This window comes from Chrysochloris asiatica, unplaced genomic scaffold, assembly GCF_000296735.1.
Source record: "Chrysochloris asiatica unplaced genomic scaffold, ChrAsi1.0 scaffold00430, whole genome shotgun sequence".
Taxonomy (NCBI): domain Eukaryota; kingdom Metazoa; phylum Chordata; class Mammalia; order Afrosoricida; family Chrysochloridae; genus Chrysochloris; species Chrysochloris asiatica.
The window spans coordinates 627553-645665 of NW_006408948.1; the positions used below are offsets into that span (position 1 = coordinate 627553).

At 40.0% G+C, this 18113-nt stretch overlaps 1 protein-coding gene across 1 annotated transcript in view; it reads right to left on the reverse strand.

Annotated features, from left to right (window-relative positions):
• The window catches only part of LOC102811747 (chromosome unknown open reading frame, human C5orf42), a 190709-nt gene that overhangs the window by 6163 nt on the left and 166433 nt on the right, over positions 1 to 18113 (reverse strand). The window contains 6 exon segments of the mRNA XM_006876934.1: positions 1780 to 1869; positions 4237 to 4352; positions 7564 to 7731; positions 11152 to 11210; positions 14633 to 14798; positions 17539 to 17670. Coding sequence (XP_006876996.1) covers positions 1780 to 1869; positions 4237 to 4352; positions 7564 to 7731; positions 11152 to 11210; positions 14633 to 14798; positions 17539 to 17670 — 731 coding nt within the window.

Here is an 18113-nt window from a genome sequence, read left to right on the forward strand (position 1 = left end):
CTAAAGCAAATGGAAGAAATGAGGAGGTCCAAGAGCTGAACAGAAAATTTCAAAGATCAGCTCAAGAAGATAAAGTGAAATATTACAACAAAATGTGCTAAGAGGTCAGGTCCCCTCAGGACAAATCCCCTTCTAAGACTAAGACTCAATGGGAATACACGCTCTTGATTGGTGACCACGTTCATCACCGATAAGGGGAAGTGGGAAAAACAGCAATGAAGGTGTGAGCTAAGCCCTACAATGTTCAATAGACTCCTGTGAACACGGGTGGAGACCTGGTTGGCCTGGAGAAGGATATCATGTTTGGTACGGTGGAGGGTCAGAGAAAAAGAGGAAGACCCCCAGTGAGATGCATTGGCAAAGTGGGAGCATCAATGGGTTCAAGTGTGGCAACAATAGTGAGGTTGGCCCAGGATTGGGCAGTGTTTCATTCTGCTGTGCATAAGGTCCCTATGAGTCAGTACCGACTCGATGACACCTAATAACAACAACCTACACCATAATTCAAATGCATCAAGTCTTCTTTGATCTTCCTTATTCATTGTCCAACTTGCATATGAGGCAACTGAAAATACCATGGCTTGGGTCAAGTGTACCATAGCCCTCAAAATGACATCTTTGCTCAGTAACACTTTAAAGAGGTCTTTTGCAACAGATTTATCTAATGCAATATGTCAATTCAGCTTTTTGACTGCTACTTCTGTGAGAGTTGTTGGTGGAGCCAAGCAAAATGAAGTCTTTGACAACTTTAATCTTTTCTCCATTTATCATGTTGTTATTTATTGGTCCAGAGGTGAGGATTTTTGTTTTCTATACAGTAGTTGCAAATAATACTGAAGGCTATGGTCTTTGATCTTCATCAGAAAGTATTTTAAGTCTTCTTCCTTATATAAATTCTATTATAATCCTCATTTGGCAGGTGAAAATTACCGAAGTTTACAGAAATGGGTTAGGAATTTGCCCAATACTCTGAAGTAAGTGGACTTCTGGTGTGTCGCTGTAGGATTAACACTAGACTGCGAACCACAAGATCAGCAGTATAAACCTACCAGCTGCTCCCTGGAAACCCTGTTGTACATGGTCGCTATGAGTTAGAACCAACTCAATGGCAGTTAAGTGATGTATTAATATCAAACATGCCAACTCCAACACCTCTTCTCTGAAACACCACACCCTTAACTCAATATTTTATGTTGTAATGGAGTCATGGTGTGGTGCTGCAGGCTAATACACTGTACTGCAAAGTTGGTTTAAACCTCAAGGTTGGCAGTTCAGTCACTCCTCAGGAACCGACTTGACAGCACTTAATAACAACAACAGTGTTTAAATTTCTAAGACTGGTTTGTGATTTTTAAAAACGTAGTCTAAGACCAGTAGGTCAGATAAAGACTATTGGAATCATGAGTCTAAAATCCTTGGCCACCATTCAGAACCAAGGCTCAATTCTCAGAGAAGCAGTAGATTAGGTACATAGGAGAGACAGCAACGGCAGTGAGGCAGACACACCACAGAATGGTTAAGTCATTCAAGATTTTTTTAAAAAGCAGCATTTACCTAAGGACGGAATTCCGAGTGGTTGAGACAGAAGGAAGGGCAGCCTGAGCAGCAGGAAGAAGTGGGTAAGGGATGTTACACTGGGGTGGTTACAATCAGTGAGATGAAACGATTTTTTGATACAAAACTGATGATCTGCTCTGTAAATCTTCACTCAACTCACAACGAAAAGTTAAAAAATTAGTCTTAAAACTCAAGAATTTCAGTTCTTTATCGATCACTTACCTCTTTGGAGGCCAACTGGAGACTGCACAGCACTCCGTCTTGCTGCTTTGGTTCCTCCAGTTTTCTCGTGGATGGTAAAAGTGGCAGTTCCTATAGAGACAGGCAATCTTTATTCGTCAGTATGCATGCGTAATGTCATACAACTTGTACTATAAGCTCTCCGAAGACACAAACCTTCTCCTGATCAAATGAGTCCACTCACCAAGCCCAAAAGATGGTGGTTACTTTGAACCAAGAGGGCAAATCAGAAGTGCAAACAAAGGTTTAGAATTGGTATACTCTCATTATAGCAGAGCCATGGTCCTTTGTCAAATGACAGATGTGCCTGAAAACATTTCTGTCAACCAGAGAGGGGAAATAAACCCAACAGCAGTTTATGCTTATGACTTTCAAATGAAGTTTTATCAAGAGAAGTATTAATGAAAGTTTCTTAAACTCAAACATTAACGGCAACTATTTATTGTCCTGGTAGCGTAGTGGTTACAAATCGGGCTGTGAACCACAAGGTCAGCAGTTCGAAACTACCAGCTGCTCCGCGGGAGAAAGATGAGGCTTTCTACTCCCGTAAAGATTTACACCCTCAGAAACCCTGTACCGGGTCGCTATGAGTCGGAACCGATTCCACGGCACATAACAACAACATTTATTATCCTGAGGATGAGGGCAAAAGGTCACTAAGAAGACAAGAAAGAAGGAAAAGACCAAACTGGAGAAGAGCCTCTGAAACTTGCTCCACAGTGCTAAACCAAATGGAAGACATCAGGAGGTAAAATGCTGAATACAAAATTTCACAAGGCAGCTTAAGAAGACAAAGTCAAATATTATAATGAACTGTGCAAACACCTGGAGTTAGAATACCAAAAGGGAAGAACACGCTCAGCATTTCTCAAGCTGAGGGAATTCCTGAAGAAAAAATTCAAGCTTTGACTTTCATTAATGAAGGATGTTTTGGGTAAATTATTGAATGATGCAGAAAGCATCAAAGAAGGAAGGAATACACAGAGTCACTGTACCAGAAGGAAATGGTTGATGTTCAACTGTTTCAAGAGGTAGCATATGATCAAGAGGAAGGAACAGTCATGAAAGCAGTAGTCAAGAAATCAAATGATGTATTGCATTATGCAAATCTGCTGCACAAGACCAAAGATGTCAGTTGAGGACTAAGGTGCACTTGACCCAAGTCATAGTATTTTCAATTACCTCATATGCATGTGAAAGCCGGACAGTGAATAAGGAAGACTGTAGAAGAATTGATGCAGTTGTGTTATGGTGTTGGAAAAGAATACTACAAGTACCATGGGCAGTCAGAAGAACAAATCTGTGTTGGAAGAAGTACAGTCAGAGTGCTTCTTGGAAGCTAGGATGACCAGACTTAATCTCTCATACTTCGGCCATATTATCCTTCCTGGAGAAAGATATCATGCTTGGAAAAGTGGAGGGTCAGTGAACAAGAGAAGGACCTCCAATAGTGGCAGCAGCTACGGGCTCAAGAGTAGCAAAGATTGTGAGGCTGGTGCAGGACCGGACAGTGTTATGAGTCGGTACGGACTCGATGTTAACTAACAACAACAAAAACAACATTTACTGTCTTGGTGTGGTGCTGTAGGATAAGCACTGGACTGTAAGGTCGTTTTGAACTGCAAGGTTGGCGGTTCAAATACACCAGCTGCTCCTCTGAAGCCCTATTCATGGTCACTATGAGTCTAACTGACTCAATGGCACTAAACAATAACGAATTTACTGTCAAATTTTGGACAAATATAGAAGACCAAAAAAGACCTGGCACATTTGCATCATGGTGTGGTGACACTTCCCAACTCATAGTAACCATCATTTGCCTATTCTACATATTTCACATAAGTGAGATCCTATATTATTGGTCTTTTAGTACCTGGTTTATTTTTCTTCTAATAATGTTTTAAAGTTTTATCCATGTGGTAGCATTTTCAGAATTTCACTTTTTTGGCTAAATACTCCACTGTATATATTTACCATGTTTTCTTTAATCATTCATCTATTAATGAAGATAACAAATACTATATTTTTAAATGTGGAAAAGAATGTTCGAAAGGAATAAAAACATGGTATGATTCCTATTGGAACCTATTAGCCTCTTACTATTCCTGACGTAGCTTCCTCCAGTCTATATGAACCTGATTTGTGAAAATGCCTATGTCTTTAGTCAGACTCATAGAAGGACAGATTCTGGGAAAAGTTTATATGTAACTCCTAAACTTTAAATTCTATTATATAAAGCCCAATACTTAAAAAAGAATGCTATGGTCTTATTTCAGAGAAACAGAACAGAATCCCACAACTGCTAGGCTTTACCCACCTCGTGCATTTTATTAAAATGAGAATTGTTTTTCTACTAGCTTTTATGAATAAAAACACAGCTTTTGAAACAACAAGGAATAAGTCCAAATCACACAATATAAAAAAGTTTATAAGACTTACCACCTGGCCAAGGTGAATCTTGAGGCTGCACAAAAGTTTTCTCCTTTGGGCAATAACTTGATTTGGATACACAGCTGACTTTTCCAGGTCTAAACTTTTGACCACGTTGATTTTCTCTAAAGTAGAAATTATGTAATTATGCTCTTAGATTTTCATATCAATGATAAATTTTAATATTTCCAAAAGCTTAAATTATACTTCGGATTAATATTCACTTGACTGCTTACATTCTGCAACTCAGTGATGAAGTAACAATTTGTTGTTGTTGTTAAATGCCGTCCGTTCTGATTCTTAGTAACCCTGTTTAGGGAGCAGGAAACCTCACCTTTCTCTCAAGGAGCAACTGACAGGCTCGTACCTCAGACCTTGTGGTTCGCAGTCCACTGCTTAGTGTATGGAGCCATCACACTCCCCTCAGCATGTCATGGTGCTGCTGGTAGTGTGCCATGGAGTCAGTTCCGACTCATAAGGACCCTGTTCAGGGCTTCTGAAGCTGCAAATTATTACAGGAGCAGAAAGCCTCCTCTTTCTCCCATGGAACAGCTGGTAGTTTCAAACTACTGACCTTGAGGTTTGCAGCCCGATTTGTAACCACTATGCTACCAGAGCTCCTCTCAGCATATAATTTGTTGTTGTTGTTAAGTACTGTGGAGTCGGTTCTGACTCATAGTGACCCTGCACAGGGTTTCCGAGGCTGTAAATCTTTACAGGAGCAGAAAGCCTTTCTCCCGTGGAACGGCTGGTAGTTTCGAACTGCCGACCTTGAGGTTAGCAGCCCAATTCATAACCATTATACTACAAGAGCTCCTTTCAGCATATGATATCCCTCAACTAATTATCTTCACATCCCACACTTCAAACATTTAAAAAAAATTCATTTGGTTATCTATTTCAAGTTCTCCATGTCTTTGGTAGTTATTTATATACTGCTTTATTCTAGAAAGGATTAAAGGGGAGTCTCTGGTATTTTCAGTAACCCCCAACTATACACATTAGTCATCTGATTACATCCAGGTTTAACGATAGCATTTCCTCTATGCTCCTGTTGCTGTTATTAAGTGCCATCGAGTCAGCTCCAACTCTTAGTGACCCTGTATACGGTTTCCAAGGAGCAGCTGGTGTAATTTGAACCACCAACCTTGAAGTTCAAACTCACCTTGCAGTCTAGTGCATTACTCCACAGCGCCACACTGTAAGTATGTTCATAATCCTAATCATTCACAGTTGACTGTTATGTAGGGATTGTGTATTTGTGAGTGTGTCAGATATGCACCCACAAAGGACCAACAATACTCAGCTGAGGTGGAACAAAGCTGGTTTGGTAGTCACTATTTCAGTGTTCACAGGGACTTTATAGGGTAATAACTACCAGGAATAATGAGAATCTACTATATTTTATCAAAAGTGGTCATTTTTTTATACGTCTTAGGTGAAGGTTTACAGAGCAGATTAGTTTTCCACTCAACAGCTCACACAGATTTTGAGTGCAGTCTTCAAAATGTAACCTCACTTCACTTTGTTTTCTGTTTCTCACACGACCTGTAGGTAAATGCTGCCCTTTTCATCTCTAAAAGCTGATTATTCTAACATGTACATTACTACGCAGTGTTACTGGTCCTCTCACAGACCTGTCTATTGTTTGGCTGAACACTGAGCCATGGCAGTGACGTCATTTCCAAACCTGAAGTATGATAAGGGCCGTGGTCTCAGGGTTCCACCAGTCTCTGTCTGACCAGTAAGCCTGTTTTTTTTTTTTGATTTTCAGTTTTGGTCCATATTTTTCTCCCACTTTATCCAAGACCTTCTAATATAATCTCTTTTAGAGAATTTGGTAGTGCTAGCCGGGCACCACCTAATTTCTTCTGGTCATGGAGACTTAATCCATTAGCCTATTGGACTAATTGTTTCCAGGTATCTTCAATTGCGATTACCCTTCTTTACCCACGGGGTCAGGGAGAGACAACAAAGCAGGCTGTAGCCCATTGTCATTATGGACTAGGTTATGCCAGCTGACCATGGTGATCCTGAGACTACAGTGCTGAGCCCCAGGCCAAAGCAGGCTGTAGCCCCTTGTCATTGTGGACTAGGTTATGCCAGCTGACCATGGTGATCCTGAGACCCAGGCCAGCAACGCATTTCATAAAGGGCTTCACTTCTGTCTACAAAGGTTTTATAACTTTTGCCCCTGGTATTCACCACATTCATAGATATATTTGCAGCAAAGGTACAGATATCAATGTACAGATATTCTCTGTCAAATCTATCTATCTACCTATCTTATCTATCTATCTAACTAACTGTATATATATATATTTGTTGGTATTCAGCCACTCTACCTTACCCCATTGACCCTGCATGTTTATCCATGCATCTAGCCAGAGATCACAAGGTGGTCATTCTTAACAAAATGGTACTTAATGCCGCCTTATGGATCATCAACAGATGTAACTTTTTTTTTACCATATACAAGAAACTTTACACTTGGATAACGCTTAAGAATGCTATGCTGAATTAATTCCTGTCTAACAGACTCATATCCAAGCACACTGAAGGCCATTACTGAAGATAAATATAGTTTTGATGTAAGACTAAATGTTTAACAAGGAGCCTTGGTAGCATAGGTAGCATAGTAGCTTATGAGCAAGTCTGATACTCACAAGGTCAGCAGTTCAAATCTACCAGTTACTCTGTGGGAGAAAATGAGGCTTTCTGCTCCCATAAAGATTTACGGCCTTGGAAACCCTATACAGGGTCGCTATGAGTTGGAACCGACTCCATGGCACACTATCACCACCACCATATAACATGCAGCATCTATAATGAAATCAGCATAATTGGGGAGGGAGAAGTGGGAACTGGTGGTAAGGACAGGTTGGATCCTTCAAGTGAAGATGACAAATAGAGAAACAGGAAGAAAAGGACAATAGGAAGAAAATTATAAATAAAATAAAAATTATTTTTAAAAAAATCAGGATTGAATAGAAATCATATTAACTGAACTGAAGTGCTTTATTGGTGATTCTTCAAATTTATAAAGACCTCATAATTGTGGAGCTATTATTTTCTTCACCTCACCCTCATAACTCTGAGCATAGTGAGGCAGATACATTAAACTTCGCTCACAAAAGAACTGCATTTTTTTTTTTTTAATCAGGCCTAAAGTTACCTTGGAGTCCTGGTGTGGCGCTGTGGGTTAATGCGCTGGTGACAGTTCAAGCTTTCAGTCACTCCTTGGAAACCATATACAGGGTTGCTAGGAGTCAAAACTGACTCGACGGCACTCAACAACAACAAAGTTACCTTGTTAAATGATAAAACATGTCTTACCTGTTTGGAAAAGAGGAACATTGCTTTCTGGAAATCTGAGCAGTTCTAGGTTTCTTAGGCAATGATTTCTGTGCAGTTGTTGGTAGATGCACTGACTCAGATAACAGTTCATTCATCAGACTGTATGCTTGTGAGATTCGACGATTATAGTGGTCAGAGAGTAGCAACCTTAAGACAAAATTATTAAACATCATTTACTAAAAGAATCACTTCCAGTTCGTATTTCTAGAGGGAACATAATGTTTACAGACCACCTAGCGTTTTTTTTCCAGTGCTCTTCAAAAATAACTGTTTATCAGACTTATGAAAATCATTAAGCAGTATTAGTAATGGTGCTTACAAGTTATGGCCTGGGAGTGACAGAGAAGGGAATAATAGAAATTAACCTCATAAAAATTGAATGGACAAATAACCCAATTAAAAAATGGGCATAGGACATGAACAGACACTTCACCAAGGCAGCAAACAAACATAGGAAGAAATGTTCATGATCACTAGCCATTAGAGAAATACAAATCAAAACAACAATGAGATACCATCTCATACCAGCAATAACAGCAAAGATCAAAAATGTAGAGGACAATAAATGCTGCCAGGGATGTGGAGAGACTGGGTCACTCCTGCATTGCTGGTAGGACTGCAAAATGGTCCAACCTATCTGGAAAGCAATATGGCGCTTCCTCAGAAGGTTGGAAAGAGAAATACCTGATGATCCAGCAATTCCTCTACTTGGTATTTACCCACAAGAAATACGAGTCATAACACAAGTAGATATATGCACACCAACGTTCATAGCAGCGCTATTTACAATAGCAAAAAGACCGAGACAGCCTTAGCGCCCATCAACTGAAGAATGGATAAACAAACTGCGGTACATACACACGTACATAAACACAATGGAATATTATGCTACCTTGAAGAATAACAAGGAAGTTGCAAGCCACCACATAATATGGATGAACCTTGAGGATATTATGTTGAGTAAAATTAGTCAGTCACAAAAGGAGAAATACTGCATAGGACCACTACTTTAAAAGACTAAGAAAAAGAACCCATACTAAAGGGTGTGTGTGTGTGTGTGTGTGTGTGATTCTTTGCTGGTTGCTGGGCTGTGGGGAGTGGGATGAGGGGAGGGAGGGAAAGGTGGAACACAGGGCAGGGAATAGACACAGGATAGCTGGGGAAGGGGGCCCAATATACAAGAAGGGGGAGGGGAATGGAAAAAGAAGATAGGAGAGCAATTAGTTTTGCATGGGCTAAGTAGGACAGAGGTAAAGAATGATGTATGCACAACCTTGTAACAACAGGACTCTGGATACAGGGATTGAGACATGGTTGGAATGGGGAAAAGAGGGGTTAATAATGTTAAGATGCTTGGCTGTCTTTTGAATCTTGGTTTCCCCTGCATACCATTATAAAATAGACACTTGAAGGGGAGAGAAAAGAATAGCCAGAAATATCACTATAGAAAGCTTGTAGGTCCATCTTCTGTCTATAACTGATTGGAATACCTAAAATGGGGCTACAATGTGCCCAGTGAAGGAGGCTTCCTGCAGAGCCTCTGCGTTACATAAGACTGTAGGTGGAATCCTGAACAGGATCCAGAATCTTCTGAAGTGGGAAATTTCCACTTGAAAGGACGGGCAGACCAGCCTGAAGCGGCTAGAAGAACAGAAGATACTTCTTGAAAGAAAGATCGACAGGAAAAATACAAACAATATAGGCAGACCGACTGATTACTATAAGAACAAGCAAGCTGCTCGCCCAGGAGACATCAAGGCAAGTGGTCGGGTCCCCTCAGAGCAAAAACCCCTTTCCAAGACTAAGACTCAATGGGAATACTCAATGCTCTGATTAGTGACCACGTATGTCACCGATAAGGGGAAGTGAGGGAAAAACAGCAATGAAGCTGTGAACTAAGCCCTACAACATTCAACAGACTCCTGTGAACCTGGGTGGAGACCTGGTTGGCCAGCAGTGTGGCAAGACGTAGGTACTCCTGAGCCCAGAATCAGTGACATAGCCACAGAGGACTAGAGTGGAGAGTAAAGCGTCCAGCTGATAAGAAGAGAGGGCATATTCATAAGAACACCCACACTTGCAGATAATACCCACTTGACCTGGCTTCAATGTCTGGATGATCAGAGCTCAACTAGAAGAAGAAACAAGAGGAAAAAGTAATCTGATACAATTTGATGAACTTGACCTATACCTATGGATGCAGTAGCTCAAAAGAGGGAATAAGTCTTTACAGCAAGGATCATTCCCACCCCCTCCACACACAGAGTAGACAGGGATGGGCAACTTGGACATTGGCTACCCAAAGTGGGGGGGGTACAAAGGCAAGAAGTGACTGGCTTACAAGCTTTCAAGAGGGAACTTAGATCCAGAGGGCATGGAGGAAGGTAGAATCTCCACTGAGTAGTATCCAATCTGTCTAGGAGGGGCTGATGAAATGAAATGAAATGATACAATAGTGAATAATTATTATCAGGACTGATTGTGAGGGTTGGAAATGTAAAGGTAGATGTTTTGTAGCAAGGATGGGATTAATTAACTTTGCAGTCTAGGAGCGGAGGTCCCTGGGACCATGAAGGGAGAAGAGCAGATAGCGAGCGGGACCCTACCCAGAGAAGCAGTAATGCCAGAGATGAAGGCAGAGACGATGATGTGAAGAGGTGGAGTAGCTGGGGACTTTAGACCCAGAGAGGGAGAGGGTCTGTGTGCTGACGACTGGGGGGCAAGCTTGTAGGATATACCCTTTGGTTGGTTGATGATGCATGGAGGGGATTGTAACCATGGCAATGAAACGATATATGATAGGATGAATGTAAAACTAATGTTCTCCCATGTAAACTATCACATAATTCACAATGAAACATTAAAAATAAAAGGAAAAAAAAGGTCTTGTGCAGCAGATTTGCCTAATGCAAAAAAAAAAAAAGGAATGGAACATAAAGATATTTGAAACTAAATGTATAGAGTCCTTTATTTTTCCTTTGCAGTTATTTCTCCCATGATTTCATCTTTATTGACCAAAAAGAGGGCAATTTTGAAAAATAGAACTCATAAGGCATATGGTGGTTCAAATCTACCAGCTGCACCACAGAAGAAAGATGTAGCAGTCTCTCTCCATAAAGATTACACCCACATCTCACTTATCCACAGACCAGGTCATTAAGTGAAAATTGTCATTATGGGAAAATGGAGGATGACTGGTCTCCTACATATCCGCCAAATTACATCATTACATCACTGCCAAGCCATTAAGAATCATGGATCAGCCAAGTTGACATGACATCTTAACCATTACAGCCATCACCTTGCACTTTGGTATTTGTTACTGCCACACATATGTTACTGATAAACACAATGGGAAATGTCAGATAATGAGACAGCCAGTAAGTGAGAAGTAGCTGTAGCCTTGGAAACGCACTGGATGGGGTGGTTCAAGTCTGTCCTTATAGGCTGCTTTGTGGGAGAATCAAGTCAACAGCAATGGGATTTTGTTTTACGGGGAGGCATAGCTAGCTATGCCAGTGGTAAATAAGCCAGAGAAAATGCTCAGAAGCTAGCTAATGAACTCACCTGTCTTTTTCATGCTTCATCTTCTGTCTTAGCCTGATTTCCCGTGAAGTCATGTAAAACTGTAAAAGAAATACCCAGTTTGTTCAGTATTGTTCAGTTCACATAATTAAATCATTATTATCTATGATAAACAAGAAATCCCACGAATCATTCTAACAGGAGGCTAAGACATCATTTTTCCATTTAGAAGCCATGTGAACACTGTCATATAATGGAGCTTCCTGAACCAAGCACAAAGCATGGAAACGTTCAATTAAAGCATCATGTAACTAAAGTAAAATCCAATTTAATAAACAGGATGCATAATCTACTTTCCTAATGAAATGAATGTATTTTTTTCAAAAGGAGAGAACATTATCAGTTGCATTTAAAATGAAAAATGGAAACAGTTTAGAGATAAAGACACCTACACTTATTTTCAGTCTCACCAAGAGCCTGGTTTATAAAACAGGCCTATAATGAGTCAGACATTTAAAATTATTTAAGGAACTTCGTAAATTACATTTTTACATTTTTAAAATGCTTTCAAGCCATCTGCTATAGAGACTATGATGTGTAAAATCTTCAACACTTATGCACCATAAAACAAACAAACAAAATATTAGATATATACCTCTTATTCCAGAATTTTAAGTTATTGCTGTGAGCTACTAGTGAGGTTAAAGGTTAAGTCTTACACAGTTACATACATATACAATCATCTATCTATAAGCAGACACCCCAAATGAATTCATTTTCTCAATGCCCTATTTAGAAGTAATAAATTTAGAAGTATCCATTTCTGATGGAAATTCACATTGAAACTACATCCCTGTTGTTTCTTGCCATTGAGTCCATTCCATTGAGTCCATTCCAGGTCATGGTGACCCCACGTGTGCGCAGCTTTCCAGGTTGTGAAGACCTCCAGGCTTATTTTCTAAGGTGCTTCTGGGTGGATTTGAACAGCCCACCTTTCAGTTAGTAAGTGAGCATGTAACCATGTGTACCACCCAGAGACTACTTAAATTACAGCCATCCCACATTACTGTCCTGGTGGCACAGTGGTTAAAGCACTCTGCTGCTATTCGAAAGGTCAGTGGTTTGAACCTACCAGCCATTCTGTGGAGGAAAGCTACGTCCATAAAAACAACCATCTTGAAAACCATACGGCACAGTTCTGCTCTGCTCTGCTCTGCCCTGCAGCGTCTCTATGAGTCAGAATGGCATCAACGGCAGTGGCTTTGGGCTTTTTGTTTTGAATCCCATAAATCCAAACTCACTGCCCTCAAGTCAATTCCAGCTCATAATTATCCTATAGGGTAGGGCACAACTGCCCCATCTAGGGTTTCTAAGACTGTCATCTTCATGGTGGCTGACTGCCATAGCTTCCTCTTGTCGGGCAACTCATGAGTTCAAACAGCCAACCTTTGGGTTAGAAGGTGAGTGTTTAACCTCTGACCCTGAGGGCTCCTTCATTAATCCCAACCCCTCACCCAAATTGTTGTTGCTATGTGCTGTTGGGTCGGTTCCAACTCATAGCAACCCTGTATAGGGTTTCCATGGAGCGGCTGGTGAGTTTGAACTGCTGACCTGGTGGTTCAAACTGACCTTGTGGTCCAGTGCTTATCCTACAGAACCACATCAGGGCTTCTCACCCACACAGAAGCTGAAAATAACAAAACAAGTGGCTGCAATCTTGAAGCAAATGCCACAAAGTCTATCAACATAGCAGTACCTATGGACAATATTAATTTATTCTAAATTTGTACACATTTTTAAGTATCTTGGGTATTTGACAAGGGGGGGATGATGATGGAAAACCCCTTCAGTGGAGCTGGGAAATATGAACACATACCTTCACTTTACAATCCTGGTCGTGTACCTCAGTAGCCCCCTAGGTCACAAAAGGTTGTTACTAACCAGCATGCATTCTCCACTTAAAGGTAACAAAATTGACACATTTTGAAAGTGGTTTTCCCACTCTCACATGGGACAACCTTATCTAGAAAACTCACTTATTAAAGTTTTCCACCCAGTGATGCTGAAAAAATAAAATGTTACAAAGTAAAAGACAAACTGTAACCTACGTGTAATTAAATGTGATTTTCATAATAATGTGGCTATCAAAGTAATATTGCTTTGTTTCACCTTTTGATTTTGAAAATACTCTTGATCTAGCCAGAACAACGTATTACAAGGCACTCATATAAAGGCTGATGGTTGAAACGACAGTTAAAAACAAAAATATACACACAGATTTAACACTGGTGTATTGGCATATGGCTGGACCACTGTTTCTTTGATGCTTTTTACATAACTTATGGATAGAAAATTAGGTTTTTAAAATGGGAGAAAATGATTTTAATACAAAGGTGCTTCAAAAAGTTAGTGAAAAACTTTTAAGATAATGGAATTTTTCCATGAGCTTTTCTTTTTTTGTGTGAATTGAGTGAAGATTTACAGACAAGATCATGAGTTTTAAATTTACCAAATCATACACTTTGTTTCATCTCAATGATTGCAATCCCTTCCATGAAACAACAGTTAACCTGCTTCCTCTCTGTGACTCTTGTTTCCATTCCACCCACCTTCCCATTCCTTGTTGCCACTGTCCTTAGGTACATGTTGCCCCTTTGATTTTGAATGATTGACCAGCCCATCATTAATAGTTAGACTACCTTACTAGTGTTGTTGTTCCCTCTCTATACCTATCTACTGCTTGGTGAAAAGAGGGTGTGTTCCTTTTCCAACCTGAAGTGTGGTTGAGGGCCCCAGTAAGCCAGGACTCTCTCTTTTTTTTTCTTTTAAATAATTTTGAGTTTTGTTCAACACATTATGCTGTTCTATCTAGGACCTTTTATTGTGGTAGCCAGACACCATCTAGTTCTTCTGGTCTCAGGATAGTGGAGACTGAGTTCGCATGCTCCATTAGTCCACTGGACAAGCTGATTCCAAGCCTCATTTCTCATCACTCTTTTTTCTTCCCACATGCAGAGACTAATACCTGCACCTCAGATGGCTGTTTATGAGCTTTTATTATCCCAGACGCTACTCACCAAAATAGGATGTAGAATATTGTCTTTGCATACTACGTTGTGCCAATTGACCATGGGGTCTCTGAGACAATTCCCTGAACTTTTTGAAGCCCCCTTGTACACACACAGTTGTTCAACTGGTACTGAATTTCATTGAAAATTAAAGGAACAACTCCAACATATCACCTAATCATTTAACCTCCTCACTTGGTTAATGCTAGAGCTATAATTAGCCTGGGTTAGGAAAAAATATTTGAAATCGTTCAACAAAAGGTAGTTTGTAGAACATCCTATTGTTGTTTAGTAAGGTCATTTAAAATTTTTCCTAATTTAAATAAAATGCTGACTTTTTTTTCTTCCAATTAAAAATGTATCCAAATTGAGTCAATCCTTTTCTTGAATATTTGCCAGAAAAAGACTATATATATTCTGTGACGGTCCCTTTACCCTTTGGATTACAGACTTACTGGATTGTTTCGGGGACAGAAAGGGTCATGCTCTTGTCCTCTCTTCTCTGCCAGCTGATTTAAGTATTCTGCCAGTCTTTCCTTTTGCTTTCTTTTCATCCAGACACGAACCTCTCTTCTCTCCCTCTCAGTTCTTTGTGAGCGTCTGCCAGAAGTATGCTGAATCCTGAGAAATTTAACAGGCAAAGTTATCACTTACTTTTATATTTGTTATGCAGATAGGTAGGGAGTCCTGGCAGCATAGCAAAGTGAGTTATGAATCGGGCTGCCAACCACAAGGTTAGCAGTTCGAAACTACCAGCTGCTCCTCGGGAGAAAGATGAGGCTTTCTGCTCCTGTAAAGATTTACAGCCTCTGAAACCCTGTACAGGGTCACTAAGAGTTGGAACCGACTCCATGGCACACCAACACCATGCAGATAAGGACCACAAATAAATACTGTTTATTTTGGGAAAATTTGGCTCATCTACAGAGTAATTTACACTTAGTGTCTCTAGCAAATTCACTCTAACCCATCACTCTAAAAATCAATGAAAATTATTTCAGAAAGGACACCAAGGGCCTCTTTCATCTTCTTCCTACTGTACGCTGTAATACTGACACAGTAGATTTTCCCTTCTGCCTTAAGCATTTTCTTATGTGTGTATTTTCCTAAATCTTAAAACACCACTCAGCTTCCTACCCCACTGTCCCCCAGCTCATGTCCACACAACACTTGCCATGGGCTGGTTAATGACTGAGCAGGACAGAAATATGATTGTTTACAAGACACAAGACTTCTCTGCTGGGTGACTTTGCCTGAGGTCTCACTACTGACCTGACTGAAACATTACAACTGCACTGTCATCTGGGACTCTCTACCCAATCTTCCTTCCTCCTCTCTCTCCTACACAGGGATCTCTGAAGAATACGTAACCCCCGACACTACCCTTACAATGGTCTGCTTACAGAGTTGGCCCCTAGCTAGCTGGCCATCTGGAAACCTGGAATTCAGAAAGGGTCCCACCATTCTCAATGAGAATAGTAGCTCACTGGGCTGAAACTGTTTGTACAATGTGGTTTCTATGAAACACCTCCTTTTCCTTCTGGGAGTCTGGAATCCTGGTACATGGTAGGCAGAGAGGGCCTACTTGTACAGCCTCCATTAAACCTTTGGGCATAGTCTCCAGTGAGTTTCCCTGGTGGTCACCACTTCATGCATGTTGTCATGGTACATCTTGAGGAATTTCACTGGAAGAGGATTCTTGGAAACTTTTGTCTAGTTAGCCCCAGACTTCATCCCAATGCACCTTTTCTCTGTGCCGGTTTTCCTTTGACCCCTTTTGCTGTAATAGATTAAAACTGCGTATGACTACATGCTGAGTGCTGGGAGTTTTCCAGCAAAACATGAAGCCTGTGGGGGGATCTTAGAGATGCTGGACACGGGGCCAGATCTGCACTGGTACTACAATCTGATCGCTGTCCCCAATTCCTATGCCTCCCTCCCCTTTTTCCTCACAGGCATTTCTTCAAACAAATCTTTTGTGTTTGTAAATTCCATCTTGGCACTCGATTCTTGAAGAACCTAAAACTAATACACCGATAAGAATTACCAACGGAACGTTTGTACTTATCTAGCAATCAAACAATATGTAACAATCTAACTTTACACATCTAGCAATCCATTCTCTATTTGGTAAAGAAATCCCCATCACTTCTATCATTCTCACTTCCTCAAGTCGGCTGTCAGGCACTCTCCAGTCTGAGCCACCTCCCCTCTGGAAGACTGAAATAAGTCCCTGACAGGCTCCTGTAGTTAATCTTTAAGCTCTTTACTGGCTTTCCCCACCAGCTGAAATTCATATTTTGTTTTTACTCAAATTCTTGACATTTAAAATATTGATGAAATATTCATAAAACTATCATAAACATTTTTTCTGAAAGACTGATCATATATAAATGTGATTGAAGCTTAGTAAAACGTATTTCACAAAAAAAGTTGGGGTCTGTGTAGTCTTGACAAGGAAGTCATAATACAGCAGATAACTACATTAAATAGAAATTGCCTTTTTTGTATATCTTTTGAGTAAGTTTACTTATAATACATTACACTGAGATAAGCTGAAGAGAACCAGCATATAAACAAGTTATCTCATACTCACAGATGACCGTTCTATACATGCTACCTCAATTCAGCTATTACAATTAGAATTCGACTCAACAGCAATGGGTTTGGGTTTTATTTGTTTGTTTCTTTCTTTGGTTCACATAGAAGCGTAGCTGGCTATTCGTAGGGCTGACCAATTGATATAAATAAGCTTGTCAAGAGTTGTATTTCAGGAAAGGCTTAGAGCACAATCAGTCTTCATTCTTTCAGGAACCAGTTCTTGGCCCAGGAAGGGCTGCCAGAAAAATATTCCAACCTAATGTTTACATGGGTAGACTACATAAAACTTATCAATAATTAATTCTAAGAAGAAATGGGATTAAATTTGTGTTATACTCAGACTGATGAGGCCTTGGAAAACCTCTCAAGACACAGAAGTGCTGTGTTAGGTGACTAAACCTGACTATATCCCATTGGAGGGGGAGGTGGTGGTAATGGTTGTAAGCTGTCAAGTTATTCCACCTCATAGTGACCTGAATGAGGTTCCTGAGGCTGTATATCTTTACAGAGCAGAAAGCCTCATCTTTCTCCTGAGGAATGGCTGGTGGACTGAACTGCTGACCTTGAGGTAGCAGCCTAACATAACCCACAGGGAGGGAAGAATGAAATATAAACATCACCAAATGTATTTATAAAGAAAAAAATATCTTCTAAGATTAACATTTGTTTCTTAAAAAAAAAACATTAAAAATTACTGATTTTGAACATTCTTAAATCATAAACATGAAAATGGGTTTAAAGCTCATTATCCAACAATTACCTGGAGACAGCCTTAGCTTGTGGTTCTGTTAAACCAAGCTCTTCACTGGAGATTCCATCTTTTGTTATGAGGTCATCAATAATGTCTGCAACATCAGTCAGTCCAGTCATTTGGAATGGATCTACTGAAACACTTCGTTGGCAAATGCAATTTGAGAAATACAAGTTAGTATCTGCAATGACATTCAGCAAAAATGCACACATAAAACTATGTCCTCCAGAAACATAAATGAACTCAAAGAGGAACAGCTACTGTTTCCACTACTTCTGTTACTGCAATACCTCTCGGGGAAAGCCTAATAATAATTGGTGATTAGGTAGGCCTCTAATAATTGGTAGGGCCACTAAACAAAATCAAACACCAGGCTCAGGAGAGAACCTTCACAGGTCCCAATGGCTAAAATTGAAGATGTATTTAGTAAAAGCAAACATAACAAAAGTAGTCTATTGTATTCTAATTGTCTGCGGTAAAAAAATTAGGGATATAATATAATTCAGTTTTTTTTAGAGAACCCAATTCCCCAAGGGAATTTATAATATCCTTTAAATCACTAAAAGATGTGCAATGTACAATTT